The sequence below is a fragment of the Typopeltis vanoorti genome, chromosome 12 (genome assembly GCF_054136105.1).
Source record: "Typopeltis vanoorti isolate ZY-2024b chromosome 12, IOZ_Tvanoo_1.0, whole genome shotgun sequence".
Classification (NCBI taxonomy): domain Eukaryota; kingdom Metazoa; phylum Arthropoda; class Arachnida; order Uropygi; family Thelyphonidae; genus Typopeltis; species Typopeltis vanoorti.
Genome location: NC_143560.1, coordinates 97936310 through 97961200, shown reverse-complemented (window position 1 = coordinate 97961200; position 24891 = coordinate 97936310). Strand labels below are relative to the sequence as shown.

Sequence of the window (24891 nt, the reverse complement as noted above, 5' to 3'; positions counted from 1 at the left end):
GTGATCAAAACATCATCGTAAAATCAAGTACATTTCTGCAATTACTTGATTTGCAGTAATATAACGTTCTGAAAATATTGGTTGAGTCAATCCATGTCAGTTTGAACAGTCTGACTGTTGCCAATGAAAAGCAAGTTTGTCACAATAAAGTACTTTGCATGTCACACGTGCATTTGAGATCTCTGTTTAGAAAATGAATCTGTACGCATCTATATCGAAACTTTATCTTTGATCTTGATATTTTTCACTTGAACCGATGCTTATTCCAGTTTGCGTAACATGAGCATCTCACCGCTGGTCAATTTGATCTAAGAACTATTTGAAAATTCCGGACTTTATGATGACTGTCCACACTGTTGTGACCTAGATATCTGGATCAAGTTACTTTGTTAGAAGATCTCCAGTGTCGTTTTAGACTTCACTGGGAAATGCGCTTTTAGCATATCATGTCACTTTCTCTTATCTACTAGTGTGTGTGTGTGTGTGTGTGTGTGTCACTATCGTCTCATTAAGAACGTTGAAGGCTATAAAAGAATCACACACACATGACAGATTTCGCCTTCTGTTTCTCTTCTTCCGTTTCTATTTATTTTGATCTTATTTGACTTGAACTTGGTTTTGTAAATATGTCACCCAAATGCGCTCCTCTAAATTGCCATTTCAACTTTTCTATGAATGATTTTATTGCTTTTAAAATTAATTTTCGATAATTTAATTAAAACAATGTTAAAATTATTACCTTCTCATCATTAAGAAATATTTGGAGTATGAACAATAATAATCAGAATTATAACTTTTGACCTAATATTTAACCTTTCTTTATCATTACAACTAATTACAAAAACTGTAATTAGTGGTAAATTTTTATATTGAAAATAATTTAATGCATTTTCTATTTCTAGTCTGTACAATTCTGTCCATTGATAAATATGAAAAATGATATGGTGTGATGAGCATATAACCAATTTTTAACTTGATAATTTCTTAGTCTTTTTTTTTTTTAAATTTAATCTTACTTTTCATTTCGATTTACAAAATCAGTTCAATCCTTCCTTTCTCAATGACTTAAATGAATAAAAAATCCAGCCGTTTTTAAAATAAAATTTTGCAAATTGATAGGAAAATAACTCCTCATAGAAGTAACCTTCATGGATACGTATGTTTTTTGCTGAGTTTATGACACTTCGAACTTTCTTTTTATAAAGGAGGATATCAAGAGTATCCTAAAAGGCATACAAATAAAAACAATAAATTTCAGAGTGATTGCAATATACATTGACATGCCGCAGTAAATTTATTTAAAGAGTAATAAACAGAAGTATGATTGGTTTGAACAGGATTTCGAACTGCTTGATAAATTCACAAATATGGAGACAGCAAAATCGGAGAATATGCAGATAACGTGGTCGTCATTCCAACTGCAGCACAATATAAGATAGGATAATTTGTGCGGAATAAACGATCATGATATATCGCATTTATGATAGAACAATCTTTCGGGAATAATCTAACTTGTGCTTGGCGAATGTCGCACTCTTCGAGGTGTGTGTGTCTTTTAAGTAGTGCATTACCAAGAACTTAAAGCCTTCATTCCGAAGGCTTTAAGCGCTTCGCGAACACCATATCGGATTGTTATTACTGCTATAACATGTGATATTTCTTCGTTCAAGGAGAAAGTTGGATACATTTACAGACGATCTTTGAATTCAAATATAATATATAATGATACAATAATTAAGAATAATGGTACAAGATATACACATACCGGCCAATGAAATAGAAACCTTTATGCAGATGTACATAAACATTACTTAAGCAGCGTATATGCAAAACACTTGGTCACGTCCGTCACCAAGTGTTTTCATTGTCATCGCGTGTTCTAGGCAACTATTTAAGAATGTTACTGGTAAATGATCGTTAGTAGTGTTGACCACAATGGGAAAAGCAAAGGATCTTTCTGAATTCGATAAAGGGTTTATTGTGGGTGCCCGTCTTGCTGTAGCCATGATAACGAAATTGGCAGAGCTGACTGGTTTCTCAAAACGTGATCTCGTGTGTTTAATCAGTGAAAAAATAATCCACATTACTTGTCTAAGAGGTGTAACTGTAGCCCTAAGAGATCACCGTCGTCTGAGAATGCTTGCACGGAAAACAGAGCTGCAATTGACCGAAGCATTTAATGAAGGTTCCCAACCCATATCTCACCAATCGCACCAATAACCTTTTGAAGACAACGTATGGATTTAGACAGAGAAACCAGACTAGCTCTCCGATTTCATCCTCTTCCTCCACGTCTATACGGAACTCCCAAAATTCATAAAATAGACACACTTCTATTTTATGGGAAAGAGTAATTGAAGGAAGGATACGGCAGGAAACAAAAATGGTGAGGAGCAGTTTGGATTTATGCCAGGAAGAGGGACAACGGATGCAATATTTGCGCTAAGGCGATTGATGGAGAAATATAGGGAGATGCAGGCGGAGCTACATATGGTGTTTATAGCCCTGGAAAAGGCGTACGACAGAGTGGCCAGACAGGAGGTATGGAGGTGTATGAGGAAGAAGGGGGTGTCGGAAAAGTACGTGGGGTTGGTGAAGGAGATGTATGAGGGAGCAAAAACTCAGGTCAGGTACGGTATAGTGTTGGCATGACAGAGGGGTTCCCCATTGTCGTAGGGCTCCATCAGGGATCAGCTCTGATGGAGCCCCACCTCTTTGATTTGGTCATGGATGTACTAGTGGAGGACGTCAAGAAGGTAGCGCCATGGAGCATGATGTTTGCCGATGATATTGTTCTCTGCGAATCATCTCGAGAGAAGCTTGAAAAGACCCCGGAAGAGTGGAGAAAGGTATTGGAGGAGAGAGGCGTGAAAATTAACCGGGTAAAGACCGAATATATGTCAACGGGGAGTGACGAGGATATGATCATACGACTCCAGGGTGAAAGGTTAACTTCAGGGAAGAAATTCAAGTACCTCGGGTCGGTCATCGAGAGGAATGGTGACCTGGATGAGGAAATACAGCACCAAATAACATGCGGCTGGAGGAAGATGAGCGGGGTCCTGTGCGACAACAGAATGAGTTGTAAGATGAAAGGAAAGCTGTATAAGATGGTGGTGAGGCCGGCGATGCTCCATGGCGCGGAGACGTGGCCTATAACAAAGGCACAGGAGAGGAAGATGGATGTGGCGGAGATGCGGATGTTGAGATGGATGAGTGGTGTGACAAAGAAGGATAGGGTAAGGAATGACTACATCAGAGGGACGATCAAGGTGGGACTGATCGGTAAGAAGGTACAAGAAATCAGGCTGAGGTGGTTCGGTCATGTAGAGAGAAGGAGTGAGGAGTATGTTGGTAAACGAGTGGAGCGTATGGAGGTGGAGGAAAAGAGGCAGGCCCAAACTCAGATGGAGGGATGGAGTGGCAGAGGATCTTAGAGAGAAAGGATGGAGTCGGGAAGATGCTCTGGACCGGAGAATCTGGAAGAAGAAGATTAAAGATGGGAATGCCGACCCCGTTTAACACGGGATAAGGCATAGCGAAAGAAGAAGAAGACGCACTTCTATGTCCACTAGTAGAATGGACAGATTCTCCTACATATCTTCTTGCCAAACATTTAGCTAAACTACTTAAGGGCCTGACAGGAGAATCATCATCCTTTGTTTAAAACTTCGAGCATTTTGTTTCAAGCATCAGCAATGTCATCCTTGATGGTCACGACATTTTAGAGCTTTGATATAGTTAATCTGCTTACCAGTGTTCTATTGATGATCTACTTGCACTGCTACAAGATAAATTCTCTGAGAAAGTTATGGAACTCCTCGAACACTGTATTTCATCTGGATATTTCAAATATAAAAACACAATAAACAAACAGAACTGTGGTCTAGCAATGGACAGTCCTCTTTCACCAGTTTTAGCAAATCTTTATATGGAAACATTCGAAAACAAGGTCCTAGAAGAATACAATCATAAACCAAAATTATGGGGAAGGTACGTTGATATATTCTTAGTCTATAACCATGGACTACCTTCACTTTTGTTTTTTCATGAGTACCTGCATCGTGAACATCCTAACATAAAATTCACCTATGAATTCGAAATTCATAGGTGAATGGGAGTGAACTAATGGTTCACTCCCATTTTTGGACCTTCTACTAACTAAGAACTCGCAAAAATTAAAAGTTTCTATGTTTCGAAAGCCTGCGCATACTGACAGATATCTACATGCCTCTTTACACCATTATAGACCTCAAAAATTGGGTATTATTTCCACACTAGGAGCAAGAGCCTACCGACTCATTACTGACAAGAATGAATTAGACAAAGAACTTCAATATTTAAAAAAAAAAAAAAAAAAAAACACTTTCCTTCAAACTAGCTACTAGTCAACCGACATGAGACCAGAGAAATTTCTAATGAAAAAGAAAAGAGAAGATTCATCACGCTTCCATATGTTAGTTCTATTTCCATAAATAAAAAAATATATATATATATATATATATATATTAAAACTGACATATATATATATATGCCCGTTTTAAGGATTAAAACCAAGTATAAAATTTCTTGGTATCTTTAACGTATATTACACCCACGTGTATATATATATATTAAAGATATCAAGAAATTTTATACTTGGTTTTAATCCTTTTTCCAAAGTAAGCAAAACTTTGTTTTGTTTACTTAGGAAAATGTTATCTCTCCCGGGTCTGGCTCCCACTGAAGAGACCTCAATAAAGGTCGAAATAGGTCTGGGTAGTGGCCCTTCCCATTATGCATTGCATTATACACGCCCGAAAGAGCGTATGCTTTGCATTATGGGATACATACTAAGGCAAGTGATATGAAGTCATCAGCCTCTATATATAAGTAGCTCAGACGTGAATATATTTCACGCACAGAACTTTGTTTTGCTTACTTGGGAAAAAGGATTAAAACCAAATATAAAATTTCTTGGTATCTTTAACATATACAGGGTGTTCGGGATAAATTTGACAGTTTCGTAAGGAAAAAGAAAATCTTCTTTGTATCTATTAAATTTAATGAATTGACAAAAAAACATTACAGGCAGAGTTAATTACAATACTATCAACAAGATTTACTCAAAATAACCACCATTAGCATCGATCACAGCTTCAATTCTGCTTCGGAACCTCGAACAAGCTGATGCTACAGTCTCCCTGGGAAGGGCCGCAAAAACTGTTTTAATTTTATCCATTAACTGGGCTTTTGTATTACTGGAAGTGCGATTGGTGTCTTTTTCAACTGCGCCCCATACAAAATAATCCATGGGGTTAAGGTCTGGGGAGTTTGGAGGCCAAACATTTGGACTGGTGAAGTCGTAGAAATTTTCAGACAACCATTTTTGACTTTTCCCAGAGGTGTGGCAAGGGGTCGAATCCTGCTGCCATACATACGGCCTACCATTGGCTACCCTTGTTATCCAGGGCTTGACTACAGTTAGCAACTCCACGAACAAAGCCCGAATTCCAATGCCAGGGTTCTTCAACACCTGTTCCTGCAGATTTGCGAGGAATTCTGCTGTACGAACGCAATCAGATCGTCTGCTAGGGATCTTTCTTCTTGCTACATCCTCGTAGTCACCATTGCAAGTCTCTAGTTCATGCCTGACTGTTTTTACTGTATTCAGGGAGCATTGGGCAGCAGTCGTAATATCCTTATTTTGATGGCGGGCACGAATCATCATGATACAAGTTATTCTCTTCCATGATTCAGGTGGGTTCCAGCTATCCATCCTTTCTGACATCTTGTATATGAATGAAGAAGGGTCCAAACTTTTAAATGAAGAGAAGTGTGTGTTAATACATGTAACTTACGGAAAAATATAATTAATTATAAATATGTCAAATTTATCCCGAACACCCTGTATATATATATATATATATATATATATATATATGCAGTTGTCACAAAAACCTATATATATATATTGCAACCCCACAGCTCCATCTGCTCGTGTGCACGAATATTGTTGTTATCTGTTGACTTTACGGCAGAGGATGTCGTCTTCGATTTATTATTTCGTACTTGGTAGATCTCAAAGTAAGTTAAAGTAGTACAAGTCGTTCACGCTGTGAACAGTCCTGGAAGAAAGCTGATTTATAATCTTCAGTGGGATACCCTGACGTTCAGAAAAACTCTTAAGACTAAGGTTTTGAAGAGGTATTCTCGCAACCGCATACATAATATTGGTTTAAATATTTTTTTTGAACCGGAACCTTTGGTTGCAAAATATTTTCCACTACACTGCAACACAATTGAAGAGATTTTAAAGCATGATAATGTATTTGCTAATTGCATGTCAAAATTCGATATTATTTAGTAATTTCAAATTTTGGTAATGGCGTAAAGACTTCTACTTTGGCGAATTTGCATATTCAGTTTTGAACGTGATTTGAGTCATATGCGTTTTCATTTATTCTATCAATTATCATCTGACAAATGAATAGGAAACTATGCCTTCAAAGACGGCAGGATTTGCAACAGCATAAAGCACTGAAAATCGTAAAATGTTAACAAACTCCGCGAAAGCTGAACTATTTCCCAACACAGCGATACTTGCTATATACTCGTCCAACGTCACGCTTCTGTCGTATACATCATCCAGTTGTAATCAGTAATGCACAACTGAATGAAAACATGGTACACAATCCTTAAATTATGAGGAAAATGCTGTGATATAAATTGCAATTTATATTATCAAGGTGAAGTTCTGTGCATTCAAAATTCTGATGAGAAGGATTTCAATAATTCTGTTATCCTTTTTACTAACAGAAAATTTTGCAAACATACAATGCACAACACCGATAAGTTTTCGGGATATACATCGCCGTTATTAACAGTGGTTGACACGTGATAGAAGTGGAGAGAATATGTGTATGTGTTGAGCTATATAGACTAACAGACAAAGAAACTTCACATTGAGATGCAAAAGATAGAATGTTTCGTGGGTTAGTGAACAAGGCTGAAATCTAATGATTTGGAAGTTAATATATACTTTTATTATTTCATGGCATATAAGTCTGTATCACCTTCACCTCTACTTAATGTATCCATGAGGTAGAAGTAGAGATGGCATCTTTATCCAAGACTGGCTTACTCAGACTTCTTTGATTCATATGCAGGCTTTTCCGATCAATAGTAGGGACGAAACCATTAAGCTGTTAGACATATTTGAATACTCATTCAAAGAAGGCTAATTACAATGCCTTATTTGAAATAAATTCTCGGTTGTGCTGTTGAAATATCAGGTGTCTCTGCATGTACAAAGCTAATAAAATTTCTCTAGCAATAAGTAATTTGCTAGATATTCATAAACATGAAAGAGCTTTGCACAACTATCCAAATGAAATTTGATGCACTGATGGAATAATGTTCTAAGTGCTAAAGTTGGTGAAAATCGATATAAAGAAGTGAAGAAAAAGCTGGCAAATAAGATATATGATACAACAGATACTGAACAAGGTAGTAGATTTCTGAAATGTTTTAGTACTAATTTTCCATTTATTTTTTAACGAATTGACATTTAGATTTGACTTTTGGTCTATTTCTGTCAGCAATAGCTGCATCCAATTTAAAATGGATTCTCTTGAGGACGCGTCCTTTACAGCTTAGACATTGGTATAACTGAGTGTGATATAACCGGAAACTATTTTTCAATATATGTAAATTGTTCCGCTTAGATAGGTAATTTCAGTTAAACCATTTTTGATATATATTTCTCTTCTTATATGATACATGAGAGGAGAAATGTATGTCAAATCTTTAAAGATAGACTATGTTAAATGATTAATATTGGTTGTCATTGAATTCGGATGGCAAGTAACATCGCTGTTTCTTCATTCCTTCTCTCCTCCCTCCTCTTTCCCCTTTTTGTTTAAAACGTTATATCCTCTCTATATTTTTCTTTTATAATTTTACCATCTCACTGAATACAAATTATGCAACTATTTCCAAAATAATTCATTTACTGTCATTTTCAGATCACTACATATAATGGCCACACTTCTGCATTGGTCCAGTGAAGTTTGGATCATCGCGTCTGTTTACGTGGTTGCCATGTCAACGAGTGAGCGGTGCGCTTCTTCCGTTAGTCAGGCATACATTTCTATACCAGGAGACGTAATGTTAATTGGTTTATTCGACTTACATGAGGGAAGTCACTGTGACGTCATCCGGCCTAGCGGTGTGGAGCAAATGCACGTGGCTGCTTCGACTCTACAACGACTGCATAAGGAAAACTACACCAATAGTATCACAATGGGTGAGTAAACATAGCATTAGTCACGTTTCTATAGCAACAGGTTAGTGTTTTGAACTCACACAAAAGTATACAAATTGCTAACGTTTGAAGAGATAACATGAAACTCTCTGATTCCAATCTTTGAGTTTCTTATTCGGTTTTAAAACAATGTGGATTTTATATCCCCTTAATTTAAAAAAAAAAATCACGTAAGCCTAATTTCGGCCGGCCTAGATGGGATGTTTGTGCCTAATACAGCGCACCAAGTTATACTTGCTTCACGAAACCCTATTCCAAGAAATAGTTCAAATAGTTCTGAATTTCTTTACAAAAGCGTATTGCGGCCTTATAAATTATATATTCTAATTTAAGTTTTTCACCATTTTTAATGTACAGTATAAACTTTCGGAAAAATACTTTATATATACAAACTTAATTTTGAGAAGAGAAACTAAACTAAGAGAGTTCGGTTCCACAAAAATTTTGGCAATGAGAGAGAGAGAGAGATAGGCTTTTCCGATAACTTTTGTTTTCTACTGACCGACATAAAAATTTAATATCGGATACAAGGAGGTGAAGAACATATACGTGTATAAACTCAATTAAAGTGATGAATCCCTCATTACAAAGAAAAAAATAACGCTACGGATTATGTAGTGTGACGTCCCAATAGTTTTCCTTCGCCTGTTGGCCTCGGTATCTAGATATTTACATTTACGAAACTATCATTTTTGAGTGTGACGTATATACTGTATATGAGTAGCATTTCTGCCTTCAGTATTCTCCTTTCGTATCACCTTCTCCAATACTTTTCTCATGCACCGTCATCTCTGAAATTACTTTATATTCATAGATACTTTTCTACAACCATCTTCTCAGTTTTTCTTACCACACATGCCACCTGTTTTACTACTTTATCTTCGCATAACTCTCAGATAGTCTCTTTATATAGTGAGCCATCGGTAATACCATTTCTTCCATCTTCTCAACATTCTACACACTTTTAAACTTTGCCTGATGTTTCACTGCTTATCTGATTCTTCTCCTACTTACCCAACATTCAAAGCATGCACATCCGGCCATATGTTCCGATGACTGATGCCTCCTTTTCACTCTCCAATCTGCTGACCCATATTGACAGTACAGATTTTATTACCTTTTTATAAAACTTTCCTTCTAACAATATTCTTAAACGTCTATCACGCCACACATCACTTACTTCCATATAATATTTTTGTCCAAATCAGCATTCTTGGCACACTTGCAGCTTTACTTTTACCTCAAACCATCTATCCATTTTCTGCCTTTTAATCTTCAAGTCTACACCTCCACTCGATTTTCAGTAATCACTACAAAATCAGTAGGGGAGGGGGTATATACCATGATTTATTTACTCTGACATCTAATACCTAAGGCGAAAGTACTTAGAAAGAATCCTGATGCACACTTCACCTGGAATCATCTGTTTCTGAACACACTGTTCTCATACATATGATTTATAACTGTAATATGTGATTTTTGGAATAGCACATTATAAAGAAGTCATGCATTGTAATACATATATTATCATTTCAGCTTTATAGTTTATAAATTGAGTAATAATCAACAGGTCCCTCATTTTTTAAGTAAGAAATGATCTTCATCTTAAATAGTACGCTACATAGTTTGGATTTTCTGCAATGACAACAGTACTCTAAGCACTCCTCTAACATTTCTTTCTCCTACCTTACTTTCTTTAAGAAAGCTCTTTTTAAAAAAAAAAATCAGTGAAGAATTACCTAAACACACTTAGTTTTTCAAGCATAAATGTTTGCGTAGAGGATCGAGTTTTGTTTTCATTTTACTACCTTTTATAGATTCAATGAAAAGGATTAATTTCTACCGGATATCATCATTAATTTTACCTGCATCCGGTCTAACACTTCCAGACACGTATAAGGTATCAAGTCACGCCTTGTTATTTTCATCGGAATAAAAATCTAGCCTTTAACATATTGACCATCTGTCACTGATTTCTGAACCGAAACCACACACAACCTCGATTTCCCTTTTTTTACCTACTTTTTCCCCCGAGTCCCTCCCCCCCCCCCCGACGGCAGATAAACGGGATTTTGAACACTATTTGTACTAGCACCTGGATCTTCCGTCGACCGCTTGCATTTCCGCAGCCGCCAGTGCGAATGATACCAGGAATAAGAGTTCCTCTAACGGATTCTGTAATGCCGGCCTCACTGAGATGGAGGTGTTATATTTGAAAGCCTGTTATCCTCCTTGTAGGCCGTTGTAATGAGGGATTTCACACCGGAAACAGATTACTCATATAAAGAATGTCTTCCACACTTCCTTTCTGAATAATGGGCGCGTGCCGTTAGTGATATCGACTCCAGTTTTATACCCGTAAGTTCATTTCTCCCACTGCTCAGTTTTTCATGCACGTCATTTGCTTAAATTGTTAGTAACAGTAGTAGTTGCTAGAACTTAAAATGGATAAAAATTTGTTTACAATGTCTAAGTTGAACAGATTGCATAAGGATAAAAAAAAATGCCAATTGAATTTCGTGGTATAATAGTTGTTGCTATTGTTTTCTGCAGGCTTTCAGGCTTATGACACTTGTTCATCTGTCGAAGGGGCTTTGAAGAGAACAGTACAAAGTCTTCTGAGGACTGATCATTGCTTTGAGGGAGAGTGTAATGGATCTCAGCCAATAGGTAGGTAAAGAACTCTTTCTTCTTCGTATTTCGAAACTGTGAAGTTTTGAAAGGCATGTTGCTCTTGTATTCTGTGAATCTATATGAAAGATGCGAATATATATGTGTGTGTGTGTGTGTGTGTGTATTTTGCGACTTTCTCTTTTGAATCGATTAACACTTTTTGATGAAGTCGACATTTTTAAGCTGTGCATTCTGTTGATTAGAAAATCAAATTTTGACAGATCAACAAATTCGGTTGTTTGATAATACGTTTCCCTCATACCCAAAGGCTATGTGAGGAAGAGTACAATGCACTGCATCTGTAAATGTCGTTATGTTCCCTATTTTGTTACGCGGAATTTTTTTTTTTATATAAGTACTAGAGGGAATTATTACTATTATTATTATTATTACGTGACACCTCTAAGGAGCCATCGCGAAACGGCACTCTACTCCGCTACAGACATCTCACCATCTCTCCTCCTACACACAACTGCTATCAACCGCCCCATCACCACCACCTTCTTCTTCTTTCTTCTTCTTCTTCTTCTTCTTTCTCATCCGTCAGATGACGGGTTGAGTCTCTTATGTGCAAATCTTTGCCATCTGGCTCTATCTGAAACTAACTGTTACCTTTTCTTCAAAGACCGTAACCAAGTTCTTTTGATCAACCTCTTGATCATCTTCCTCCAATAGTTTCATTCAAGACTATATTTAGTAATCTTTGAAAGGACATTCTCTGCAAGGGTCCAAACCATCTTAATTGTTGTTTAAGAATTATAGCTATGATAACTTCTCTACAGTTTAATTCGTGTTTGACTTGCTCATTTGTTTTGTGTTGTGACCAGTGAGTCTTATTTATTTTTCTTAATCATTTCATTTCGAACGCTCCAATTTTCTGTATTTCTTGCTGATTGAGTGTCCAAATCGCGGCTCCATACGTTGCTGTAGGTATAATAATGGTTTTATAGAGTTTTAGTTTGAGGCTTTTTGATATGCTGTTATTTTTCCAAATTTATTTAATTTATTCGACAGTATTTCTTTTCTGTAAACCACATGTGTTTTCATGACCAATTTGCATGCACGCGGGATGAAAAACCCAAGTTTTCGAGGGGAAAAAAACCTGCTACCTCTGTATGAAATCGGCTAACTCATCTTTAACTGAAAAAGCCCAAAGAATTCCTCTCGTCACGACGAGGATCGAACTCAGGCCTTTTCCAATCGAAGAGCGGGCGCAATGTACCGTCGTTCTTCCAATTGCTTGAAACGTTCTTCCATCTTCGTATGAAATTAAACCACTCACTTTTAACTGAAACAAAAAGGTTAAATTTCTCTCGTACTATGATGCACATTATTAACTTGGATTTATCAAAAAAAAAAAAAGAAAAAAAAAACATTAATGATTACATAACCAACTGCCCATCCATGGTACCAGTGTATTATAGGTTGCTCAACTCTCATAGATAGGTTTCCCCATTTATATATATATATATATATCAAAAAAAAAAATCAGCTAACGCCTTTTTATTCCCGTATACGGGGAGTAGGCGAGGCCATTTAGCCCTGTCTAACTTTTTGGAGACTGAGTGGGCAGTTCAATCTCCACTGGTACCAATCAGAGATAGATGGCCCAAGGCTATCACTAATTAAGCGGTACACAGTGAAGAGAGACGGCTCAAATGTGCCGCCATCTCTTGGTCCCTAACCCTAACACAATATATTTAATGTCTAAAATAATGTGGGTTCTACGGTCGATTTTCTTGAGTTTACAGGACGAAAAACCCGAGTTTCAGGGAGGAAAACCCACTTGCCCGTGCCAGAGATTTACCCTCAGTCAAGGTTAACTCAAGGCCAACAATGGAATCGGAAATAAATGCAAAATAGGTGTTCTACTATAGTCACGTCGTCTAATTTCGTTTAATATCGCACACCGACAGTGCGATATTAAACGCAATATAATACTATATTATTTTAAATGATTATGATTTTTTAAAAAAATATGCAGTACAATGAAGTTTTATTATATAAAAATTTAAGTAATGACTTCCTGAAGTTTTTTTGATGACTTTTTTTTTTATGATTTATTTTTCGTACACTTTAGGCCGATTTAGCCGCTCCCAAAAACTTGTCGCCCCATGCAAATGCACGTGTTGTACCGTCGGTAGAGCCGGCCCAGCACGTAGTGCAAGTACCACGAGTTACCTCAGATTTGCACTACGTGCAGACGCAAACTTGACTTACTTGTCTGTTTGCTTACTTGGGAAAAAGGATTAAAAACCTAGCTTATAAAATTGCTTGGTATCTTTAACATAGTATACCCAAGTTAAAAAACTTTTTACATCTTTTTACTCTCATCTGGAGAATTTTTATTTAATAAGGTCAAAGCACCTCGTGGCAACTTGTTTAGGTAAAATTTATAAGCCTGCATCACTTCACCCTTGGCATTTTTATGGTCTGGCTCCCACTGATGAGACCTCAATAAAAGTCGAAACCGGTCTGGGTAGTGGCCCTTGCCTTTAATGCATAGCATCATACATCTCCGTGAAGGGATGTGCTTTGCATTAGGGGAAAATACTAAGGAAAGTGATCGGAGCTTACTCCACCTTTACCGCGAGTTGCCTCAGACTTGCATTACGTGCAGGTGCAAACTTGACTTACTTGTCTGTTTGCTTGCTTGGGGAAAAAAAGGATTAAAACCTATATAAAATTGCTTGGTATCTTTAACATAGTATACTCAAGTTAAAAAACTTTCTATATATATATATATATAATCGACCGTAGAACCTACATTATTTCAGACAGTAACATATCCTGTTAGAGTTAGGTACCAAGAGATAACAGCACTTGTTTGTCCGTCTCTTCATCAGTTGCAGCTTATAATTAGTGATACTCATGGGCCAGCTATCTCTGATTGTCTACCGGTGGAGATTGAACAGCCCACTCAGTCTTGAAAAGCTAGATAGGTTTAAAAGGCCTCGCCCACTTCCTAGTCGAAAACACACACACACGCACACGCACACGCACGCACGCACGCACACACACACACACACACACACACACACACACACACACACACACACACACACACACACACACACACACACACACACACACATTTATTTATTTATTACAAAAAAAAATTCCGAGAAGTTGACCCCTGATTACAAGTATATAGCATTTGCACTCATAATATCCAAACTAAAAAAATTTAAGAATTCTATTAATTTCCTCCAGTATTATTCAAAACGTTTTATGGTAAAGAGCTAAATAAAATCAAAATGCCATTTGGTATTGCATATCATAAGATTCCTGAATATATATAAAAAAAAATTTTAAAATATATGAACGTAGTTAGCTCTAATTAAGCTATTAATGGGCTTGATTACTTTTTATGTTTTAAGTAATTAGTAACGCACGATATGCATATTATGTAATACAGACAAAATACATGCCTATGGTTTTAACGTTTGACAGGTTACTTTGGTCCCACCCAAAGAAAGAGCAGCTATCAAGTATCCTTGCTGTTAAGGCATCTGGCAATTCCTTACTTTGAGATGGAAACGATGTCGTATAAGGAAGAAATTAAGGTTAGTATAACTTAATATTTCTATAGAAGATACAATGTTAGTTTCATCCAGGTACCTAGGTACCTATATTAATGATCAAAAATATGAATAGTTTTGATTTTGTTTTCCATTAAGGGCACTTTTAAGAATAATATGAATGTGATATTCACATAAAAAGTTTATTTTACAGGAAATTTTGTTCTGAATCTAATGAAGAAAATCTTGTAAATTTATTTTTTGAAGTTGATAATTCAAGCGATTCAGAAACTGTTGTAGAAGTGTCCAAGCAATTATATGAGAAGGATATTAAGATACATCCCGAGTCATTTTGACATTTTCATGACTGAATAAAGCACATTTTGCTTGAATAACTTTATATATAAAATTCGGCCCGCAGTCCTTTGGCCGAATGGATAGTATACCTGCTCTTAAAACAGACTATAAGTTCAAATCTCACTGTCAAGTAAGTTTGAAGGTCTTTTAGATGGCAGACATTTACGTCACCGGTGTGAGGTTCAATGCCCTGCTTATCGGATGCCAGGTAGAGCAAGCCTATCTCAAAGAACAAGTAGACAGATTTATATATCTGGGAAGTCTAATCACTAATGATGGATAATGTGAACAAGAAATAAAAAACAAAAAATGCAAATAGTTAAAACAGCCTTTCTGAACATGAAATAAATACTAACAGAAAAGTTAATATAAATGCAAGAATACGACTGATAACTTCCTGTGTATGTTCAACATTAATGTACATTAATGTATACCTCAGAAACATGGACTATTGGGGAAAAAAATGGGGAAAATGACTCGTAGATCTGGATAATACTAAGAATGATGCGGATTAACTGGATATAAATTGCTACAAACAAACAAGTACTCGAAAAAGCAAACCGAAAAAAATAATAATAAAATAAAATACTCAACGAAAAGAGGAAAATGAACTTCTTAGGACATGCTTTAAGAGAAGAACTGATTCACATGATCATCACAGGAAACCACAAGGGAGAAGAACAGGAAGAGCAGAACAGAACACTAGACAGTCGAAAGTACCAAGAAAATTTTGGCCGCAAACTTCGGATCGAAGTCGGCCGGCACTTGAACGAATGAAACTAATTCCTTGTTAGGCATTTCGTATGAAATACCTAACAAGGAATTTCATTTCATTTGGTTCAGACCAAATGAACAGCCGTGTCGGCTATTCATTTGGTCTGAACCAGTTTTCAAAGTTTTCTTAAACAAAACGAAAAACACACTTCCCGCGATAAGAGCCGAGCTTCCATGGAGGTGCTAAGTAACAATATGTCATACGTCTGCATATGCAGTGCCCAACAGGTTCGAAGGAACCTGTTCGAGCCTAGTGCTCACACCTGAAAATTCCCATAAAGAAATTTGCGAACGCTGTTAATAGCGAAGAGCAGTCTCTTTCTTGTTGAATGTTGATCTGCGAGATCTCATTAATGACGAACAAGAACTAGATATTCATTTAGTTAATATTTTTTATTGAGCATTTGCATGACGAGCTGTAGAAACTGTGAAAAACCGTTAATGGAGGCAATCTTCTTCTTCATATGTAGTTAAAAATCTTATGCATTAAAAGAGTTCCAGATGAGAAATAACTAATTCTTCTGAAGTTCGCAAATCGGTGAAAAGAATGTAACAGATTACGGTTTTGGTCCAGGTGAGATTAAAAATATGAATGTAGTCATTTAGCTAAAAAAATTTCTATCATAATGCGTTTGGAATTATATATAACTGATATACGTTAATTTAACTTTAACAGGCCATTGTTGCAGTTCTGAGTCAATTAAAATGGAGGAAGGTGGCACTGATTTCAATGAGCAAAAGTACAGAAGCAGAATTCTTTCAAATTGCGGCAAATGAAGATATATGCGTGTCGTTATCTGTGGTGTTGTCACCTGAAAGGTAAATATGTACGAAAGAGTCACCCATTACTTTTATTCAGAATGATTTAAACTTAGTGGGCGAGGTTATTCTCTGTCATTCACTTAAAACAACGAGTGACAAACTCTTTTGTTATGCCAGCTTTGTTATGATAGCTTCTTGCCACTATTTAATGGATTAGGCCTTGTTCGTCATTGGACAACCCTGACTTATAGGTACTTCCTTACTGTAATCTTTTATCTGTCGTCAAATGTTCTATTCAACTATTCTTACAGGTCAATGGGCGTTGAGGAGTACATCAAAAACATGTGAAGTATGTTATATGGTTTGGTTAAAATTATGGTCGCAATTAACTGACAACACGGAGGTCGGTGTGTTATGTTACTTAATTGTGTCCATTCTCTGGCTGGTTTATTTATTTTGTGAGATGAAAAACTGGAGTTTCTGGGGGTAAAACCTTGTCACCTCCATACGAACTCCGGTAACTTACCTTCAGTTGCAGAAAGTTCTTCGTGTCCTAGACGGAATCCGAACCCAGTTTTTTTCGATTGAAGGGTAAATACACTACGGAAGTACGCTACTATTTTATCAGAGATATATTGAAACTATAACAAAATAAAATCCGGTTTGATTGACTCCGATGTGAGTACAATTTCCTGTTTCTATGACAGTAATATGCTATTGCAATACATACGTTGGCAAGCTCACACTTCAGTGGTAAGATGCTCGCTGTCCGGCTTCACGTACAACTTACTCTAGAAATATGCTGACTGCGATTTCAACAAGTAGGTACGTTATAAGTGGGAGTTATAAGACAGTAGAAACACAGGGTCATCACCCGATTTCAATTCCTTTGAAGTGGGAAGGAGAGAGAGAGAGAGAGAGAGAGAGAAACGAAATAGATGATATTGTAATAAGCAAAGTGCAACGTTATAGTTCGAGTCAGAAATACACGGATCGCACTTTTCAGAACAAAAGAGGAAATGTTTTAACTCGCTATGCTTGTTGAAGCTCAAGTTTAAAATAAAATTGTTATAATGACTTTATTTTTCAGTTTTACTACCCTCCTCGCATATATATTTTTAATCAATCCCATCTGCAAAAGGTAAATTTATAACACATTTAGAGCAGTGAGCGCACTAAGGATTAGATAATCCGGAAATGCTGATCTAGAGAACATGATACTCTTTAAGTCGCTGCAGTAAGCGGGGTAATGGTCTCGTTACCCTGGTTATCCCGCCAAGAAATCGTCTACGAACTAAAAATTAATTGAAAATGAACGACGCACATGTGCGTCATTGAGTAATTCACTACAAAGTCACACTTTATATTTTTGCTCAATTTTGTCGAAAAACACTTGTTATTTATTTATTTATTTCCATATAATAAACACTTGTTATTTATTTCCATAACTCAAAGCATACTTGCAGCCAAGACAGTCGCCAGGTTAGATCGCGCCCTGAGGCAAAGAATGAAATATCGCCCCTGATAGATTATAAGACAAAAATATAAGAAAATCTCAAATTGCTATTTAGTTTTTATTACAAGAAAAACATTAATGCAAAACAATTGCATAATAATAGTAATTAAATGTTTGCTCTAAAGGGATATCGCACAACAAAACTGTTTTTAAGCTCTTCTAAATTTAAATTATAAGCTATGGCCGCCTCTATCGATATAGTCGCTAGACCAACCAATCTTTCTTGGGTCATTGCTGTTCGCAAATAATTTTTAATCAGTTTAAGCTTGGAAAAATTTTTTTCCGCACTTTCTACGCTAACAGGAATTGCTAACATTATCCTTAGGGCGGTGGTTACGTTGGGATAAATTTCTACAAGATTTTAGTTATATATATATATATATATATATATGCTTTGCATTAAGGGTAAATATTAAGAATAGTGATCAGAGCTTATTCTAACATTACCACGAGTTGCCTTGACTTGCACTACCTGCAGGGTCAGCTAGACTTGCAACACTTGCAGCCACAAACTTGACTGACTTGTCTGTTTGCTTACTTGGGAAATGGAGTAAAAAACCAGGTTTATATTTAAAATAGCTTGGTATCTTTAACATATATTATACCCAAGGTAAAAAATTCTCTACACACACACACACACACACACACATATATATATATATATACTAGGGGAATCCACCACCACCCTGTGTTCCGGACTGGTAGGCCGGTTCACCTTGAATTCTGCTGACTCGAATTGCTAAGACTCGACATTCAGGGTAGCCCCTGAGTGTCGAGTCTTCAGAAAAAAAGAAAAAAAAAAAGGAGGGGGGGGTCTGGAGCCTAACCCCCCGACTTCCGGACTGGTAGGCCAGCTCTCCTTGAATTCTGTTGATTCGACACTCAGGATAGCCCCTGAGTTTCAAAACGTTTCAAATAACTTCAAAAAAGTTATAAAAAGGCTTATCATTTTATATATATATATAGGGTAGATATATATAATAAAATTTGGTGAGGACTACTTTTCCCTTGTATTATTTTTGAGAGAATTTTTAATTATTCAAGTAAATCTATTGCATCTACATCAGATGTAAACTATCTTGTTGCCCTAATACGGCGCTTACCGCAATATGGCTGAACGAGCGCCCTTATTAAGCGGTGCCCTGAGGCAGGCTATGCTACACCCTGTCGACGGCACTGCTTGCAGCCCTCATTGAAACACTGATTTATAACTTTTTTTTTTTTTAGATCACAAGATTAGGATGAGTTTATCATCATCATCAAATTCCTGCCATGTACCCTCAAGGGGTGTACAGTGCTGTCACGATTACAGCAGGATTCGATACAACAGCAATGATGTCACGATTGTAAGAACCGTCTCAGTGACTGCACTGTTCAAATCTGCAAAATCATTTCTCACGAAGCTGTCATGAGAAAGAAAGAAGGGGTGGATAAAAGAAAGAAAGAAACTCGATATTTGCAGCTGTCATCTGTTGTTTCTGGCTAAACGGGTCTCGGAGCAAAACCCACACACACACTAAGTCAAAAATACAGATTCGAATGTAACTGCGTTTCATAAGCAGCTTCTACAAGGGAACGAACCGGTATACTTTTACCACGGGCACCCTGAGAAAGTTTCGTTCGCGCGCTTGTGCTGCTGATTACAGTAATAACGTTCAATGCAATGCTAATGGATTGTGCATTACTGTAATCAGCAGGACAGGCTCAGATTTAGGTGCATATGCATATTAACAAGATCAGCTACTCGATTTTTTTTTTTTGTAACTGTCGATATTGCTTTGATTATGGAGGCTCAATAACGATAGTGCCATTCATAGCTCCTATGTCTATTCTAATGTTCTCGTGTTTACATTATACACCAACCGATTTTGAACTCTTGCAAGTGCACCTCAGCAGCTCAGTTAGTTGACATTTGACTATCTGATTTCGTCAAAACATGTTATGGCTGAAATAAATTGATTGATAGCGAACGGCAAGAAATCCTATGATAACCGAGAGTCGTTGTAACCACGGTAGGTATAAAAGAGGCAGTTACTGTGTATAGTAAAGAAAAAAAAAAAAGTCCGTTACTTACGACCTTACTGAAAGACTAATACTAAAGAAAAATATTTCCATCACATCAAAAAGACTGAAATGATAATTTTAATTATTTTGCTCATTTTACTTTTTCAATGTCATGAATGAATGGTGTTATAAATCTTCTCCTGAATTCCGTGAATATCACAATTACATTCCACGTTATCCCATGAATAATCTAACCAAATGAACTTCTGAAATACTCATTAGATTTAACGAAGATATAATAACGAAGCTCGAAGATAGGAAGAAAGAGAGAGAGTTCATTCTATTTCTATATCTACAGTCGGTCGGGTGGGGATGGGGGGGGGAGCTGACATAATGATATGATCAAAACATTGATTCCACCTGCTTGCCTTTTGAAATAGAAACAGCGGTGTAGCCAATGGATACTGCGGTTTATGCAGATGTATCAAAGGATAAATTCACCAATTCCTCGTTGTGCAAGAGATTTCGTTAAAAGACTTATGCAAAAATTAGGGCAGATTTCCGAAATGCTTGTGTCCACAACTTCGCTAGAACTTCTAAAAATGTGGAAAATTCGTTATTAATTTTATCTAACAAACATTTTTCGAAACTTTTGTTTATTATTAGAGGCATCACTAATAAGGGGTAAAAAATGATCGCTTAAGAACTGTTATGAAAACTGTAAAGCTTTCTTGCTAATGCTAAATATTATATATAAATAAAAAAAAAAAGAGGTCAATTCTGAACTGATTACCGCTGCTGTGATTTTACGCCTTATGAGAAACACTAGCAGATAGTTTATATAAATTTGGTATATATTTGACAACGTTGCCAAAAACTATAAAGGCTATTACTTCTAAAATACATGTATTGAATATATAACGAGGTCTTGTGACCTCCTAATAACAGTTATTCCTCCAAGTTGCTAATGCAACACTGAAGGGGCTGCAATAAAATGTCATTATTATATTAACAAACACCTCACGGAGTCAAGACTCATCCAGAGACCAAATATTACACAAATGAATATTCTCCAAGCTTGATGTTTCCGTACAGAATTCTACAACGTTATTCTTTGCAGCTGTACCAACAGCAGGGAATATTACGTCATCTTACGTCAATAAGACAGAAAAATGATGTCGAAATGTCCGCTCTAACCGAGCCACACATCTCTCTCTTTCTCTCGTCGTTAGCTCTTCTGTACTCACATGACTTGTGCCGATTTCTACAGATCATAAGCAAGCCATACAATGACGGCTATGCTATGATGCTACGCATCAACTATTTTTATTTGATATCTACAGTGAATTAAAGATCACAATGTTTTCTAAATACCGAAAAGCAACAATTTATGTAGGACATACCTCACCTCACTTCGAAGAAAGATGGAAAGAGGAAAGAAAATAACATGTTATTAATAAAATAAAATATTGGCAATATCAGATACAAATACCGAACTTATTGGATTGGTAAGATAAGCGGGAACTTGTCAGACAGACATCAAAGAGTAGTGTGTGGTGTTGCGAAGTCAAAGATCAGAAAGTGACCAGTGATGTGCCACAGTGCTCTGTTCTTGGCATATTGCTGTTTGATATGTATATTAATGATAATGGAAATAATCTGACGAGTGATATCCAGTTGTTTGCTGATGATATTAAGTTCAAAAGTAAATGAAAGAGATGTAGCGATTCTACAAGATGACTTGAACAAGCTCACATTGAGGGCAAAAGGGATGTTTTTTCTTTTAATGCAGTAAAATGTGAAAATCTTTGAACTACTGAAAAAGTTTCAATCTGTACATTCTATAGATGAGTTTTCACTGTAAATTGATGAGACTGGGGATCTAGAAGTAATAGTTGATAGGGAATTGAAGTTCAGGAGCCATATTGCAAATATTGACAAAACAGAGCAGATCATTTGGATGCTTAAAAATACGCTGACTAGTAGGAAAAAAGAAGTCATTATTCGTCCTTATAAGGCTCTGATATGTCTACATCTGGACTATTGTGTTCAAATTTGGTTGTTTGAGTTTCTTGGGAATGTGGAGGTGGTTGAGAGGATTTCGGAGGGAGGGGGGTAAAACCAAGACGGATTTCAGGACTGTGGAATGTTCCATATGAGGAGAGAGAGAGAGAGAGTGAAGATTTATGGGTCACAAAAGTTGCCACATAGCTGGAAGAGAGGAGATAGAATAGAAGCATACAAGCTACTAAAAGAGTTTTATAGAATACAGGTAGGGAAATTTGTCCAGTATATGGTGGGGTTGGGAAGAACAAGTAATCATCAATGGAAAATGAGTAAAGCTACAAATAAGGATGTAAGGTTTAGATAGTTTTTGCTACGAGGGCGGTGAGTGAGTGAAATGTGTTGCCTGAAGTATTGGTCAGTGCTTCGTGGTGAATCAGTTTAAGGAGAGGTATCATAGGCATTGTGTGAATAATGGTTCTAAGCTTCGTGTGGTCAGATTTTTGACTCATTGTGGGAGGTATGATAATAACATGTGAATAATATTTGTTATCCATTTAGCAGCAACAACAATAATAATCAAAGAATGGAAAAAGAAAAATAATAAATCAAGAAAGAATAGACTATATTAACTTATTCGTAAACAGAATACAAGTGATGTGACTGCGCAGTGATGATTACGCCTATACTTAGGCACATAACGTTTAGAAATATTTAACTTTACCGCAAGTAATGACACCATAATAGTTAGACAATCCAGGAAGAGCTAAGTAATCATATCTTGTATTACATTTGAAGCCGTTAAGCTCTGCTCGGCTTATCATTTTAGGACAGCATCCCCATCACTTGCATCATGGCATTTCTGCACGTAACATTTGGCGTGTACATGTTACAGGACACTTCGATCACACGAATTAGCCTGGCGCTAGCTCTGATCTACTTCAAGGCCGTGACGTCATACTGCCTCCCCACTTTCGTATCTCTTTGTAACTGAAGAGTGCATAGGAGGACAGGAGTCGCTGAATATTGTCGCCCAGTAAGAAAATTTATGCGAATAGCTAGCTGGCTTAGTAACATGCAGTTTCATATCTCTGCTGTGCTCTATGGCAGTGTTTCTCAAAGTGTGGTACGCGTACCCCCGAGGGTACGTGGCAATTTTCGGTTATGCATTATTAACGCATGGAATCATTATTAAGAAAAAAAGAATTACTTTAAACGTACATATTTCTCAATAAATTATATATTATGTATGAATTCTCTTATTCTGTGAGTTACTATCGCCACGATTCACGTCCCGGCGATAGTAACTCTCTTCTGTGTTAAACAACATGCCCTCCCCAAAAGCGTCACTGAAGACACAAGAAAAATAAGTAGTTTTATTCACTGAATAAGGTAGAGACATTTGCAGTCTGTGTAATATATTTCTCAACAAATAGTGCAATTAGACACAACTGGGATAAAAACGGCACTAACCAATGAATCTCCCCTCCAACAGAAACTGCTGTATAAACTCAAGCAAAACCATATGTTACGGGTGCACCATATGTATTTGCTTGACACCACCTACGTCGTGAACGTGTTAAAACTTAGAAATATATAGTGAATGTGTTTCAGATATCATGGAATTGGGTTGAAGAGAAATAGCATTTCAACTTGACTGTTGGCTTGCCTTTGGTTCGCGCGATCTTTTGTTAATACTGCACCAATCATATGAACTTCTTCACAGGTGCTCTATCTCTACTGGCTTACCATTGCTGTCTGCTTTTACTTCTCATTAGTCATTTGTGAAGGATTGTTCGTTACGCATCTCAAGTCTTCTAAATTACTGGTAATTTTTGCTTGAAATAATGGGAAAGAAGATGAAGCTATTTGGGTAGATGACTTTGACGATGCACACAAGAAAACTGTTCTGGGTGCCAAAAGTAGCGATAGCGAATAGGAGCTTCTTGGTAAGTCACACCATTTTCAATTTTTTTTTTCTTAAAGTTTCGGAAACTTTAGTTTCCGAAAATCCCCGCATATATCTCGACCACGACTTTTTAGTTTTAATTTTGGGAAAAAACTTCGAGTTATATTCAATAAATACTGTAGTCTTTTTAGCTTTCAAATTCTTAAGTATGGATCACTGGTTTAAGACTGGATTTATAAAACGCACAAAAGAGAGCAATATAGCAAATACAAGTATACAAGTAGCTGTAAGCAACAAGAAAACGCTGATATTGTATCTAGATCAAATGAAATTGATAAGGGTGTGTTGTCTGACATCTCTAGAGAACCAACTACGAAGAGGATGAAAATCTTTGTAAGTATGATATGAATTACTTGAAATGTGGATTTTCATGGACGGGAAATGAAGAGGAGCCTATTCGAAATTTTGTACTATTAAAAATAAATCATATTTTTTTTTTTACATGAACATATAAATTCAAATAAAATAGACATTTACAATGAAATATGCTTTATTTATTATTATTATTTTGATAAGTGGGTACTTAGTAATAATGAAAATTTAAGAAGGGGTACGCGGATATCTGAAGCTTTAGAAACACTGCTCTATGGTGACTAGACACTAGGTGGGGGAGGGGAACGAAACTGCACAAGATGCAAAATGGGCGACAAATTTCGTATCAGCATAGAAAATATCTAACTCTGTGTAACCCACGTTACCGGTATATGGAATATACAGACATACCAGTGAACAATATCGCAGTTTCATAGCCACTAAGTTGGCCAACTGCTTTTTTACCATGTAAGAGATTATTCGACACAAACAAATTTTGTGAAATATATAATACAGGGTGATTGGGGGGGGGGGGGGTTCATAACTTCAAGAGCTTATAACAGAAGCCTTTTTGGATTTTTTTAAAGAAAAAAAAAAAGAGAAAACCGTTTCACTTGAAAATGGTCGGATATCTGAACGGTTTCTGAAGCCATGATTGTTAGAAGATTTGAAAAACAGCTATGGAGTTTTCAAT

General features: G+C 36.6%; 1 protein-coding gene across 1 annotated transcript in view; it reads left to right on the top strand.

Annotated features, from left to right (window-relative positions):
* LOC150101044 (metabotropic glutamate receptor 7-like) overlaps positions 1 to 24891 on the top strand; it is a 39514-nt gene that overhangs the window by 2134 nt on the left and 12489 nt on the right. The window contains exons 2-5 of the mRNA XM_090401437.1: positions 8007 to 8287; positions 10859 to 10975; positions 14432 to 14544; positions 16307 to 16449. Coding sequence (XP_090257563.1) covers positions 8020 to 8287; positions 10859 to 10975; positions 14432 to 14544; positions 16307 to 16449 — 641 coding nt within the window. The 5' untranslated portion in view covers positions 8007 to 8019. The remainder of the gene's footprint in view (positions 1 to 8006; positions 8288 to 10858; positions 10976 to 14431; positions 14545 to 16306; positions 16450 to 24891) is intronic.